Source organism: Astyanax mexicanus, chromosome 3 (genome assembly GCF_023375975.1).
Source record: "Astyanax mexicanus isolate ESR-SI-001 chromosome 3, AstMex3_surface, whole genome shotgun sequence".
Classification (NCBI taxonomy): domain Eukaryota; kingdom Metazoa; phylum Chordata; class Actinopteri; order Characiformes; family Acestrorhamphidae; genus Astyanax; species Astyanax mexicanus.
The window spans coordinates 12,400,262-12,415,779 of NC_064410.1; the positions used below are offsets into that span (position 1 = coordinate 12,400,262).

At 37.7% G+C, this 15,518-nt stretch overlaps 1 protein-coding gene, 1 long non-coding RNA gene and 1 other non-coding gene across 4 annotated transcripts; 2 read left to right on the forward strand and 1 right to left on the reverse strand.

Annotated features, from left to right (window-relative positions):
* Positions 1–2,997: 2,997 nt before the first annotated feature.
* Positions 2,998–8,755, reverse strand: LOC111196849 (uncharacterized). Of its 2 annotated transcripts, XR_007438257.1 has the most exons (6): positions 8,557–8,755; positions 6,528–6,587; positions 6,337–6,429; positions 5,868–5,976; positions 3,871–3,943; positions 2,998–3,644 (listed from the first exon to the last, which is right to left on the reverse strand). It is a non-coding gene; the product is annotated as an uncharacterized LOC111196849 (long non-coding RNA). The 2 variants fall into 2 exon arrangements; XR_007438256.1 differs by having other exon boundaries at positions 2,998–3,943; positions 8,557–8,751.
* Positions 8,756–9,122: 367 nt separating this feature from the next.
* On the forward strand, positions 9,123–10,347 carry LOC125799326 (golgin subfamily A member 6-like protein 22). Its single transcript, XM_049475826.1, has one exon. It carries the CDS (start codon positions 9,157–9,159, stop codon positions 10,345–10,347), a length of 1,191 nt encoding a protein of 396 aa, XP_049331783.1. The 5' UTR covers positions 9,123–9,156.
* Positions 10,348–11,065: 718 nt separating this feature from the next.
* On the forward strand, positions 11,066–11,137 carry trnal-uag (transfer RNA leucine (anticodon UAG)). Its single transcript has one exon. It is a non-coding gene; the product is annotated as a tRNA-Leu (tRNA).
* The last annotated feature ends 4,381 nt before the right edge of the window (positions 11,138–15,518 follow it).

The window sequence follows — 15,518 nt, forward strand, 5'->3', positions numbered from 1 at the left end:
GATATCTCAGATGTTCAACGTTTCCCTTTTAAGATAACATTGAATAGATTTACATATTTGGGAAAAGTCTTCACGAAACACTATAAATCTCTATTTTTAAAGCTAACTTTCTCCCTCTCTTGGTCAAATTGCAAGGCAACATTCAATATTGGAAATCCCTTCCTATCTCCATGGTTGGTAGAGTCAACACTATAAAGATGATCTTCTTGCCACAAATACTCTATTTATTTCAGAATATTCCCATCTTCTCCCAAAGGCCTTTTTTAAGCGTTTGGACTCAATTATCCTTCCATTCATATGGGATTATAAAGTTCATCGTATTAACAAAAAAATCAAAGATTCAGGGTGAGTTGGCCCTCCCCAATTTCATGTTTTGTTACTGGGCTTGCGTTCTTCGAATTATCAGTATATGGTTAGATCACACATTTGTACACCCTAAGTGGATCGCAATGGAGAGACAAGATTGCTTCCCCTATAACATCAGTGCAATAATTCTATCCCAAACTGCCTTGGATAAATCTATTTATAATGGTAATATATTGATCCATACAACAATTGGTATTTGGCGACAGATAAAATCTTAATTTAAGGAAGAAACATTGTCTCATTATGTACCCCATCCATTTTAGATGCTACCTTTACACAGTGGACGTGTTTAGGTCTCCACACAGTTGGGGACCTCTACATGGGGGGACAATTTTGCTTCATTTGAACAACTTCGGAGTCGATATGACCTACCCTCTAGTCACTTTTTTAGATACCTGCAGGTCAGAGACTGTGTGACTGGGCAAATCATGCTATATCAGGGTTTTATGATATGCTATTGAGTCATAAGGTTAATTAGTGTGTTTATTGTTTGTGAGTTACTGTATTAGTTTACTATTTGTGTTATTTAAAATTTGGGAAGATACATTGTACTATTTGTAAATGTTGAATACATATATACTCCTGTTTAATAAACAAATGTTAAAAGAAAAGGATTATTAATAAAAGTTAACTTTGGCATAACAAAAATGTGAATACCATTTTATTTACAACTTGTTTATGTTGGATTTTTGGATTTTGTGCTCTGTATATAAAGAAAACTATGGAGAGGAATTGGTGCAAAATTGAAAAGCAAACACTAAGGTGGAAAAATGTAAAAACAGTCCACAAAATGCATTGCTTTTCCTCACTAACATGCAGAATAAGTGCCAAAATAATATGCAAAACTACTATTACATTACATTACATTGCACATTAATAAAATACACATTGAAATGTAATCAAGGCACAGCTGTATTGCTTTTCACCATAAGGTACTTTAAACATGAACTCCTCTTTTAAATGTAATTCTCACGAGAATGCTTTTAAACACAGATGTGAGGAAAATGTGCCACAATGAAAAGTAATATGTCCAGTGCACTGCTTTAATATCACCCAATCTCTGAACAGAAAATCTGTGTGTGTGGATTTGTATTTAAAGAAAGAAAGGCTGAATTTGTGTCAGAATTGCACTTAAAATGTCAACCTTACCATGATTCTTGACCATGGAACTGGCTTGCATAGTAAGCTAGTGAATGTCTCTGAGCTAGCTGAACCTCTGGGATCTAAATGCTGCAGTACTTTTCTGGGATACTATGCTGCACCAGTGCTCTCAAGGGCAAGGGAAAAGTAGCTCCCTTGAAGAAGCTGCAGCAAAACATACGATTCCAGGTGGCTTTAAGCCAGCTTTGTACATTGTGGCAGGTCAGCAATGAGCTCCAACAGAAGATATCCATGGTCAACTGATCTCCATTAATGCTGTGAGAACCAAGATGCTGCAAAGGATGGTGGGTGTTAACAGAGCCCTGGATGCAAGTTTTAAAGTACACAGCATAAACTACAGGGTAGCCTGCTAAAAAATGACAGATCAGCCAAAATCTGAAAGGCCAAACTCTTACGGTCAGGGCATGGGTTGGAAGAGGGGGTGTTGGAGACGGTCTGGTCAGTTTGCCCCATCTTCCCTCCTTGTTGACATTTTTGCAAGAGCAGAAGAGACAGAATTGATTGGAGAGGGGACAGAAATACTTTGATGATCTCTTCAATGGTGATAATGATGATTAAAATTATAAGTACCCCACTATACTAGTGGTTTATTTTTAGTACATTGTTGAATTTTAACATCAACTAGTTCTGCAGCTAATAACATTTTTCATCCTGGTACCTGTCAGGATCTAAAAGTAGACTTTTCATAATGTGAATATAATGTATAATGTGAAAACATGCAGGCGACCATAACATTTTATGCTAATCTTTTTGTCCCAGAATTAAGTCAAAATGTGTCAAAAACTTAAAAATAACCATTCTATTGCAATTCAATAGAATGGTTATTTTTAAGTTTTTGACACATTTTGACACAATGTCCCATAATTGTATGGAAAAGTGTGCTCATTTGTCTGTATAGGTTTTTAACTGAAGGAGCTATGCCAATTTCTTCATCTTTTTTTAGGTTCGGAATTGGGATAGATGTAGTAAAAAGTTAAAAATAAGCCCCACAGGACATTTTTTGTCCTATTACCTGTCATAATCTTAAAGTAGATTCAGAAACATCTCAAGATGTTTTATCCAGTGCACAGGATTTTAGTATAATGTGGAAACATACAGGCAAACTTAACATTTTCTGCAAATTTTTGATATTTTTGTCCCAGAATTAAGTCAAAATGTGTCAAGAACTTTAAAATAACTATTCTGTTAAATTCCTTAGCCCAGAATTTAATGGAAAAGTGTGCTCGTTTGTCTGTATAGGTTGTTAACTCAAGGAGCTAAGCCATTTTCTTCATAATTTTTTTCGGTGCATTAAAGGGTTAAAAATAAATGTCATGGGACATTATTTCATCCTGTTACCTGTCAGAATCATAAAATAGAAACTTCAAAGTTTAAGAAAAAACAGGCGGGGAAAAAAAATCCACTATGTGCTCGTGGACCCCTGTTTCCATCTAGACTATTAAGAGTTCTACTATTCGACTCCGGAAGAAATGTTGTTAGTTGAATAATTTAATGTTTCAACATTTTTTGCAAAACAAAGATAAATATTATAAAGAGGATATAAAGAACAGTCTCTTCTAGTAGAGTCTTTGGCGTAGGCCCAGTCATCGGCCCAGGACTTGATACATCTGGGCTCTGCAGACCCTGTCGTCCGTTGGAGACAGGGGTGGAGCCAACCCCCGGGCAACCAAACGGGACCAACCTGGTGGCGGTGGGGAAGGAGGAGAGTAAGAACGACCATCAGCGTCTGAAATGCAGCAAAGGTACTGAATGAGTGATCTTATTTAAAGGCAGAAGGGAACAGCTGATTGGATAGGTAATTAGGTGACGTAGCATTGGAGTCTTTAGTAGAACTTACGCTGCACTTTCATTTCTACTATTCGACTCCGGAAGAAATGTTGTTAGTTGAACAATTTAATGTTTTAACATTTTTAGCAAAACAAAGATACATATTATAAAGAGGATATAAAGAACAGTCTCTTCTAGTAGAGTCTTTGGCGTAGGCCCTGTCATCGGCCCAGGACTTGATACATCTGGGCTCTGCAGGTCCTACATTGGAGACAGGGGCGGAGCCAACCCCAAAAGTGAAAGACATAATATATATACCCACCGGCAGATCTTAACTTTATTTCTACATCCTGTAATAAAAGAAATGTTCTGTTAATAATAAGCATAATAATAAACGAAACACATACTTTTAAACATTAGCTCTTAAGCATTGGTGACTGTGGACAGTGAAGTATTTCCGTATTTCAGTAGTTCCTTGGGGTAATCAATATTAAGTGTGAATAGCAGACCAACAAGCATAGCTACCGCATTAGGAAAGTCAGGAATGCCATTTAGGATGATTTGCTCTTCCGGTACCTCTGAAAATCAATGACGTCCTCCTCTTCTCTTATCAGCAAGATACCAATATTTACTCCTCACTCTCTGTAGTCTGAAGTGAGAAAGAGTAATATACTGAGTTAACTAATCTACCACACACACACACACACACACACACACACCTTGTTTCTTATTGTCCATTAGTTCAGTTCCACTTATCTTAGCCATAGTCCACTTTTGACCCTGTTTTTCAGTGGTCAGAACCCCACAGGACCAAGACAGAGCATTTTAATTAATATTATTATTACTACTACTACTACTACTACTACTACTGTTACTATTGGGGTGGTGGCTCGTGATTGTCAGCACTGCTGTGATTAGCACTGATTAGCATGGTGATGGTGTATGAGGTGTTAGTTTGTGTTGTGCTGGTATGAGTAAAAATGCCAGCAGCACTGCTGTGTCTGATTCAAACACCTTAGTCACAAACTGTGCAGCAACAGATTTAGAGCTGGAGCAGCTACAATAGGTAGGAGCGGGTAACAGCGTGGAGGTCAGTGATCTGTATCTGATCCACACACTGTACCCGCACAACACACACTAACACCTCATACACCACCACCACGCTAATCACTGCAGTGCTAAGAATAACCATCCACCACCCCAAACACCAGCTGCTCTGTGGTGGTCACTCCCGTGGGGGTCCTGAGTATTGAAGCACAGGGTAAAAGGAGAAGGATTATAAAGTATGCAAACAAACAAACAGATGGACTACAATTGCATACAATTACATAAAGCATGTAATAAATACAATGTACTTATATTTAATCAGTAGATCTAATACGATAGAAACAATCTGACAAGAAGATTATTTTGACCACACTGCATACAATCGTGCCCCATTGGACAGCTGTAGGTGAACTGATCATGCATTGTTCACTAGACAGAATTTTTGGGAGTCGGAACATGGCCCAGGTGCCTCGTAGATTAAACAAGAGTCCAAAATACTCTCTACTGTAACTGTAGCAATGCGGCATTAAACACGTTTAAAAAATACAGATGGGCCATTATGCATTTGACCACAAGACTTACAATATGTATAAATGGCCACCAGTTTAGAGTGCATTAGAAGAACATACAAAATCCATATAATTTAAGCATAACTAATAGGGGTGTGACGAGATCTCGTGGCACGAGATCTCGCGAGATTAAAACGGACGATATTTCTCGTCAGGCTTAAACCTGTCTTGCAGGGCAAAAAAAGTGTGGAGTTTTTAAGAGAGATCTGGCAACCCAGTAGCGATGGTGATAGTATGATGGCTGAGCAGTGCGAGCAGCTCTCAGCAGAAGAGGAAAATTCGGGCATTTGCATAGAAGATGCTTCTGCTACTTTTAAGTTGTATATCTGGCTGCATTTTGGCTCCAGTGGAAACAATATATGGTAACAGAATGACCAACAAGACACAAACCATATGTAAATATTGTAAGTAAATCCTACACGTGACAGTTTCATAGGCAGGTGTACTAATCCCTTAGCTCTGTACTGTATTTAAAAAATGTTCTGTCTCTGTTTGCACTTCAAACACAGGCTTAATAAGACTGGTCATGGTTATGCATAGTTAAATTACAAGAGATTTAGGAGAAAAAAACACAAACCATAGTCTTAATATGACTGGTTGTGGTTGGCACTTATTGTTTGCACTATATAAGACCTAGAAACATTTTATTTTTATATTTTATTCTTATTTCTATTTCTTATAGAATCAATGTGAGAGAAACCAGTCTGTTAAGTTTGCGTTATATGATTGTCATAACTCAAGCCATTTTTCATTTTTGACGTTTTCTTTCAAATTTTATTTTTAAATCTCGTTTCGTCTCGTTCTCGTGAACCCAATATCATGTCTCATCTCGTGATATTAGTGTTTCATCACACCCTTAATAACTAACATTGTTACTAAGCATGCATTTTTGACTGCATAAAATATACTAAGATCAGAAAATGAAAAATAAAAACAAAACTTTCCAGTCAAGCTTACCTCAGCAATATTTAGAAGTTTGGATGAATCCTCCCTGAGAAAATGTGGAAGGCCTCTCAGAATGACTGCCCTTTTCTTTTGAACTGAACTCTTTTGAAGACAGCACATTCTTAAGACAAAGCGACAGTGCACATTAGCTTTCACCACAAATAAAACAATTAACATTGGCTATGTCCGAATACATTCTGATGATAGAACCGTATGTATACAAACTAAATCTGATGAAAATTTCTATGTACATGCTACCAATAATCTAATCCAACAAGACCAAATGTATATCACTTAGTTTAACCTAAGTTTTCAGCTGGCATGGCTGTTCCTTTGTGTCCTGAGTTGTGAACAGACTGGCCCCTCACAGGGCAAAGCACACATAAGTCCACATTAAAAAAAGAGCTAAATAAGAAAGAATGTGTGGCAGGTGAGTGTGCATGGCGTGTTCTGGCCTATATATTTCTATACATGTACTCACATCATCATCAAGCAGAGACAGGAGGCTGCTAAGTGCTTGAATGCAGTGCCCTCTCCTCTTCCTGCACATTCTGCGTCTTGCCTTCAGGAACATCTGGAAGAAAGTTGACTTAAGACTTTTTAGCTTTCTTAAGCTTCTGTTTTGGACCTACATTTTTTGACGATTGTTTGTGAAGTAAGTGCAAAGCTTACATTTCCACTTGATGCACCAACAACTCCATCACCATCAGATCACAACCTAAAGGATAAAATCTTAGAAAGCAATTAGGGTTGCAACAGGAAGAGATTTTAAGGTACAATAATCATCTAAGAAAAGTATTGCAATTACCCTAAAATATCAACAAAATAATTATAAAAATGAATACAAACTGCTACAACGATATCATGTTATAAAACTAAATCATGTTTATGTTGAGATGTTTATGTTGAGGAAGCATTCAAAACTTTTCTATCAGTAAAAGTATTAATACCACACTGTAGATGTAACGCAATTGTAACTGTAAAAGTTACGGATGAAAGCTCTGCATTGTAAATGTTATACAAAATAAAAGTACTGAAAGCATTAAAAGTACTCAATAAACTAAATCACAGAATTATCATAATCATTGTATTCATTAAAGATTGTAGGATTTTAGAGTTGTAGTTCAAATTAGAATTGAACTCAGCAGGCATTACCTACAACTCTTACCATTTAATAAGATCTTAACATTAAAAATGTTTTTTTGAGAAACTGAGGCTAGGTAATTACATTTACTGTCAATCTGTTTTATCTGGGAAATAACTTGCTGTTGCAAATAAAGAGGACTATTTCTGACATGATTGGTATAGCAGAAGATACTCTTTTATACCAGACATTCCAAGGTGGGCCATAGTGTTTGACGTGCACCGCCTGGCAACTGTAATTGGTTTACCTTAAGTATTATATGCCACCCTCTACTATGGCTTGGTAAAGATACTGCTATCTACGGTAATAAAAATTATTATTATATTTATTAATTAATAAACAATATTAAGAAAGGAAAGGTGCTTGCTTTGGTTAAGAGGAACAGTGCTGCCCATTCATTCAGAACCTTATCAGCCAGTCTATAACCTGGTTTCTTTTTTTTTTTTAAGATTTTAAACCAAAGGCAAGATGAGTTAACATTCAGCTGCGGTAAAGCCTTGCTTTTTGTATTCATGCAAAGACCCATAATTTGCACTTGATTCATGAAAATATTTTTGTTTTTTAGACAATATCTAGATTATCTATTAATCTAGCCACAATAATATTCTGTAAATTATTGAACTTTGCTAAAGTCGAATGAGATTATAAATGTACTAATTAGCTAGTGTAGCAGTCTTTAGTAACCTGTAGAAAGGAGGAAAAGTACAGTAAACTAGCTTTTCTTATCGGCAGCATTTGTTGAAACTGCTGGTCTAGGTTAGAGCTGCAGCTAGCCCTCTAGCTCTGCATTTGTAAGGCTAAATTCAAGAACGTTCCTCGATTTATAATCTGACTTTTGAACAAATACACTGTTGAACCCACCGGGACCCTTGATTTCATTAAAGTAGTCGAAAAAGCAACACGAAAAAAATGTCAATGGTCGCCTACCTTAACATGTTTTTCTGAAGCTCTGCATTTTATCTGACTAACCTCAGCAGACCCTGAGTTTAAAAATTTAAAAACGTTCCTATCCCAATTAAAAAGTGTTTATATTAAACTATCCATCATATCTTCAGGGTAAATACTAGCGTGTTGCACTTTTGTGAAGGTGAAATTGACGTATTTCTGCCAGCCTCTCATTTAAGTAACGTTACTCTCTGTTCCACCTTAAATAAAGTGCGGCGCCAGAAATGAATCACATTTTAAGGTGGAACGGCTAAACAACTCAGCACAGCTGTACTTACTTAACGCAAGGATAATTATACCCTATCTTCAAACATATCTAGGTTAGCCAACATTTGTCCAAATATTTGATAGTTACTTTTATCTAGAGTTATGCCTCTCAAACATAAGTACAAACAGCCTAGCTGTGTAGCTAACTGGCTAGCTAGCATCTAACCTTGCTATTAGCAGATAAACTGAGCTAGCTAGCTACCGAAGGCCAGAAAACAATTATTTTAGCTACATCTAGCCAGCTAGCTACGTGCCTTACATATTATCAGCCACCTTAGAAGAACTGTAAGAACATTCTACCGGCTCAAAAACATTATAAAAGTCTGAAGAGATTAAAAAACTTACCTCAAAAGATAAAATGCCCGCCAGATTTGAACTCTCACCAGAATGAAATGATGGACTTCAGGGACGCTCTGTATCCTACAGACACGCCCCCTGCGCTGACATACCGCACGTTGAAAAAAGACCTTCAGGCGCTTACGTGGGTTAAATTACTCTGGTGATTTCAGATGACTTGAAAATCTGAATTTATTTTTTAAGAAACAAACATGAAATAATAAGTTATCTTAACAAACTCCACAATTTGTAGTCATATTGACAATACATTTTAAGTTCAGATAACTAAAGTGCAATATATATATATATATATTATATTTACATATAATAAATTCATAATATTTAAGTTACAATACACGTTTTTGTTGTGCGCCCGCATGCGCTTATATCCCAGCAGGCAATCCTGACCCGTATTCTAGCAACGCTGACAGCACTCCTGATTGGTCAAGAGAACAGCGTGGCCCGGCAGCTGTGAATAGACCCGCGCATTAAGGCGCGTGACATCATAACACTAGAACGAATATGACGTCATAGCCCCGGGACTATAAATAGTCCCCGCATTCGCTCGCGTTACACTACTGAGCTCACTGCACAGCGTGTACTCTCGAAATGGAGTTTAAGTGGTTGAAAAAACTGATCCCAGGAAAACAGTCCCGCAGGAAGGAGAAGATGCAGCGAAAACGGGAGGAGCTGCAGCGGAAAGAGGAGGACTTAAAGCAGATAGAGGCGGAGTTTAGTCAGAAAGAGGGGGAGTTTCAGGAGAAACAAGAGGAAATGCAGCGGAAAGAGAAGGAGATGCAGCAGAAAGAGAAGGAGATGCAGCTGCAGAAAGAGGAGATTCTGCAGAAAGAAGAGGAGGTTCTGCAAAAAGAGAAGGAGGTTCTGCAAAAAGACAAGGAGGTGCAGCAGAAAGAGAAGGAGATGCAGCAGAAAAAGAAGAAGATGGAGCAGACAGAGAAGGAAATACAGCAGAAAGTGAAGGAAATGCAGCAGAAAATTAAGGAGATGCAGCAGAAAGAGAGGAAGATGCAGAAGAAAGAGAAGGAGATGCAGAAGAAAGAAAAGGAGATGGAGCTGCAGAAAGTGAAGGAGATGCAGCTGCAGAAAGAGAGGGGGATGCAGCAGAAAGAGGAGATGCAGCTGCAGAAAGAGGAGATGCTGCAAAAAGAGAAGGAGGTGCAGGAAAAAGAGAAGGAGATGCAGCAGAAAGAAAAGAAGATAGAGCAGACAGAGAAGGAAATACAGCAGAAAGTGAAGGAGATGCAGCAGAAAATTAAGGAGATGCAGCAGAAAGAGAGGAATATGCAGAAGAAAGAGAAGAAGATGAAGCTCCAGAAAGAGAAGGAGATGGAGCTGCAGAAAGAGAAGGAGATGGAGCTGCAGAAAGAGAAGGAGATGCAGCTGCAGAAAGACAGAAGATTGGAGCTGCAGAAAGAGAAAATTCTGCAGAAAGTGAAGGAGATGATGCTGCAGAAAGAGAAGGAGATGGAGCAGACAGACAAGGAAATACAGCAGAAAGTGAAGGAGATGCATCAGAAAATTAAGGAGATGCGGCAGAAAGAGAGGGAGATGCAGAAGAAAGAGAAGAAGATGAAGCTCCAGAAAGAGAAGGAGATGGAACTGCAGAAAGAGAAGGATATGCAGCTGCAGAAAGAGAGAAGATTGGAGCTGCATAAAGAGAAAATTGTGCAGAAAGTGAAGGAGATGATGCTGCAGAAAGAGGAGATGGAGCAGACAGACAAGGAAATACAGCAGAAAGAGAAGGAGATGCAGCTGCAGAAAGAGAGAAGATTGGAGTGAAGTGAAGGAGATAATGCTGCAGAAAGAGAAGGAGATGGAGCAGACAGACAAGAAAATACAGCAGAAATTGAAGGAGATGCATTAGAAAATTAAAGAGATGCAGCAGAAAGAGAAGGAGATGAAGTTGCAGAAAGAGAAGGAGGTGAAGCTGCAGAAAGAGAAGGAGATGGAGCTGCAGGAAGAGAAGATTCTGCAGAAAGTGAAGGAGATTGTGCAGGAAAGGAAGGAGATGCAGCAGAAAGAGAAGGAGATGAAGCTGCAGAAAGAGAAGGAGGTGAAGCTGCAGAAAGAGAAGGAGATGAAGCTGCAGAAAGAGAAGGAGATGGAGCTGCAGGAAGAGAAGATTCTGCAGAAAGTGAAGGAGATTGTGCAGAAAAAGAAGAGGATGCAGCAGAAAGAGAAGGAGATGCTGCAGACAGCAGAAACAGATGCTGCAGCTATAGAATTGACAGTCCTCTTTGAGAGAATGATGGGAGGGATGCAGAAGCAAATAGTGTGATGAGTGCTGAGAGCACAGCAGCAGGATGATGGATAGCTTGTTGAGCTCCAGCAGAAAAAAAACAAAGAAACCAGCACAAATATATATATATATATATATATATATAAAGTGCCGAGAGAACAGCAGCAGCTTGCTGAGCTCCAGCAAGAACAGCGAAAACTTTACATATGAAGTTTTTTTTATATATAAAGTGGGGGGGGTGTTTGGTGGGGGGGGTCTGGCTCGTTGGTCTAGGGGTATGATTCTCGCTTTAGGAGCGAGAGGTCCCGGGTTCGAATCCCGGATGAGCCCTGCCTTCACACCCAAACCACCCCCCCCCCCACACACACACACCCCAATCATCAATTAGCCCATCAAACAATGTAGATCATCTACCTGTTGAGTCCAGCAGTACTGTGCTCTTCGTTTTGTCCTGTACATGCTCTGATCATATGAGGGGTTTTTTCAGAACATCATCTGAACACCTTACTGGGCTTTAGGGGAGGATGCAGAACTGATCCTGGATCAGTTACAGATATAATCTACAAAAAACATTAAAAAGACTAAATGAAATTCTCAGTAATCAATATTAAAAGTTGTTCAAATGTTAATATTATGTTCAGTAACTGTCACGGCTCAGAAAATACACATACATAAAGGTCTCTACAATCCTTATATTAACCTTGGAAATACTAGATAAAATACACTACTTAGTAAGATGTGAGAATGAGATAATTAGATGATAGTCTTAGCCACAATTTAAAAAGATGTAATTTTCAAAATGTGACCAGATCATGGCAATTACTTAATCAACTCATTCACACACCTTACTAAGTGGTAAAGCATGTCTGTCCTAATAGATAATCTGACATCATACACTGTCTGAAAAAAATGTTACAGCCTGGTAATAAGTAAATAGGTAAAAGCCTCCCATTGGATAATTATTGCATTAATAAGTATGTGTGTGTGGAATGGATGATGACTACTTCTTAAATCTCTGTAATGAAATTATCATCTGATTTTACAAACATTTTAGCACTAATTTCAGAAATATAAATTTAGTTGCAAAACTCTTTGATGTTTTTACTGCAGTAAAGATAACTTATTAAGAAGAAAATGTATTTGAATTAAGATGATGCAGGACGTGGATACTTAAAAAAAAGTGTCCACTAATGCTCATGCTGGAGAGACTGTAGTAGTACATATTTTGGCAATTTTGTTTTAAAAAATAATAGAATGGTGATTTTATGTGACAAAGAACCTCAAAAATCTGTCTGGATACAAGTTAGAAAATTCTGATTTACCCTTATTTAAAACTATTTCTTTTAGGAACATTATACATTATAAATAGTGATAAACTAATGATTAACAGTAATTCCTAAAATAATCGTGTTCAATAATGTGTGTAATAAAGCGTCTGATGCTTTGCACTTTTTAGTACTTACCCATAGATGGCGCATATGTTACAGAAATCCGTGTGGAACATATTTATTCCACATATTGATGTAATAGGCTCCCATATTGAGTGCATTACGGTAGGGGAGCTACTGCGTCTATTACGGTAGCTGATGGCTGTAGAGTAGAGTAGATTTTCTGTTAAAGGTAAATAGACTCTAAAACTAGGCTTCATCCCAATCTGGGAAACTGATCCTACCTAACCCACCGGCTAAATCACCCACCATATCCGTCAAGATCAGAGTGATAGATGAGGAGAAAAAAATACATAGACGCTCAAATATCATCAGGAGAAACATAAACAACTTCACACCGGGAACACCCCACAATACCTGTCTAATATTCTGGAGATATTCTGACCCAGTTATTGTCTGGAACATTACAGATTGATTCTTGTTGAAGTGTCTCATATTCGTTCACTTGTCTATTATTCCTGCTTCAACACTAAACTTAATCTTCAAGATTAACTGACTGTTCATTCGCTGCCTAACACTGTATATACCACCCTGTTACAGGAGACCCTGAAGATGTGGTAATCCTTGAAAACACCTGTGAAAAACTGCACATCTGTTCTGCACATCTGGCTCGTTGCTCTAGGGGTATGATTTTCGCTTCAGGGTCCAAATCCCTTGCGAGCCTACAGCATAAAAGACAATAAAATCAGAAGCAAACCTTTAGAAACAAGTAGATAAAAACAACAAAATTACCACCTCATGCCTTTGTCTGTGGCATGAAATTTACACTGTGGAAATTGGAACAGTTTCAGGTGTGAGCTAAAATCAGTAAAAACTCATGCATATCTAATATCACTTCTTGCAGAATGGAATATGTTAAACATGATCTACAATTGTGCAATATCTAGATCTAGATAAAGATATTTCTAATGCAGTTGATGTAAATAGTCTTCTAATTTTCTATTTGGGATTCTTTAATATTTATTAGGGATTTTAATGTTAATACTTGTAAGTGTGACCACTGTCGTCTTGTTTGAGTATTTTATCTAATCTACAGGGTTAATTGACATATAGATACAAGTATATAAACGCAGGGCTCGTCCGGGATTTGAACCCAGGACCTCTCGCACCCTAAGTGAGAATTATAGCCCTTGAGACAAAACAGATGACATGGTAAGATCAAGGTTTTCCACTCTTTTAATGTTCTTTTCCATGCGGCTGGTGTTGGTTCTTACCTGCTCACTGATATATGTTCGGTGTGTTCCTAGTTTCACACGTTTTTAAAAGCAGGGCTCATGTGGGATTTGAATCCAGGACCTCTTGCACCCAAAGCAAGAATCATACCCCTAGACCAACGAGCCAGATGTGCTTTTTTTCACAGGTGTTTTACATCTTCATCACACTATTCTATCCATGCATTAAATGAATAATACACACCTGTTCTCACCTGTAGAACTCAGACATTTACTAAGATTTATTACAAAGATTGCTTGAAAAACGTCATTACCTAGCAAGACCTAGCATCACATACTGTGTATTATTGAGGCAGATCATCTCTAGTCCTGAATCTGATCCTGAGTCAGCACTATACTTACTAAAGATCAGAACATCCACAGTAAAAGCAGGGGTCGTCCGGCGCCATCTATCTGTGATTTGGTAAACCCAGGAGTTCTTAATATCTAATATCACTTCTTACAGAATTTAATATGTTAAACATTATGTACAATATCTAGATCTAGATCTAATGCAGTTGATGTAAATAGTCTTCTAAGATTTTGGATTCTTTAACATTTATTAGTGATTTTAATGTTAATATTTGTATGTGTGAACACTATCTTCTTGTTTGTGTATTTTATCTAATCTACAGGGTTGATTGTTATATAGATGCAAGTATATAAAAGCAGGGCTCGTCCGGGATTTGAACTCGGGACCTCTCGCATCCTACGCGAGAATCATACGCCTAGACCAACGAGTCAGACGTTAAAAAATTAATTTTGTGGTGCTCTCCAGATGTTTTACAGAGTTGCCACGTCTCAGAGTGAAGATCCTTCAGTCTGATTCCTGTAGTTAGAGCGCCATCTATCGGTTCTAAACATCTGATTTATGAACTGGTAGCTTAAAAAAAGGTATCCCTCTTCTGGTTTTTATGTTATCCTGGGTGGTTGCTATGCTGTTGCTAGGTGATGACCTTTTTCCAGCGTCTTTGTAATAATTCTTAGTAAATGTGTGAGTTATACAGGTAAGAACAGGTGTGAATTCTTCAGGTAGAGCATCTCAATCCGTGTATCATTCGTTCATTTGATATTCAATTGAGAATCAAAATCGGAAAATTAAAAAACCAATTCGTTTTTTCGTTTTTTCGTTTTTGAATATAATACCAAAAAACGAATAACGGCTTGTATTTTAATCCGTGTATCATTCGTTCATTTGATATTCAATTGAGAATCAAAATCGGAAAATTAAAAAACCAATTCGTTTTTTCGTTTTTTCGTTTTTGAATATAATACCAAAAAACGAATAACGGCTTGTATTTTGTATTTTTATTTGGTTATCCAAACAAAAATTGGAAATTTAAAAAACGGACCAGGAGCCGAATTTGATTTTGATTTTGAACTTGACCCATTTGTGTGCCCCGGAAGTTACTGATTTGTTTATTCTTGGTGGGTTTCTGTTGCTTATCTGTTATCTACACAGTCTGTATTGCTGTAGGCAGCATGGCCGGACTGGAACCACATTCTGGCCTAATTAAAGATCTTTTTGAAGGTGGTAAGACGCATGAAGAGATTTCGTGCACGTTGCAGCAAATGGGGATCCAGCGATGTTCTGCAATGAGTGTTAGAAGGTTCTGTGTTCAACACGACCTTAAGCGAAAAAGACATGTATTTTCTGTTGTCATATCGTCTTCTTTCACTGCAACGCGTTTAGTTCCTCTGAACAAGATAAAACTCTCCATCCTCAACTCCATCCAAAGCCTACAGCAATACAGACTGTGTAGATAACACTGCAGTGAACTCCCGCGCAACAGAAACCCACCAAGAATAAACAAATCAGTAACTTCCGGGGCACACAAATGGGTCAAGTTCAAAATCAAAATCAAATTCGGCTCCTGGTCCGTTTTTTAAATTTCCAATTTTTGTTTGGATAACCAAATAAAAATACAAAATACAAGCCGTTATTCGTTTTTTGGTATTATATTCAAAAACGAAAAAACGAAAAAACGAATTGGTTTTTTAATTTTCCGATTTTGATTCTCAATTGAATATCAAATGAACGAATGATACACG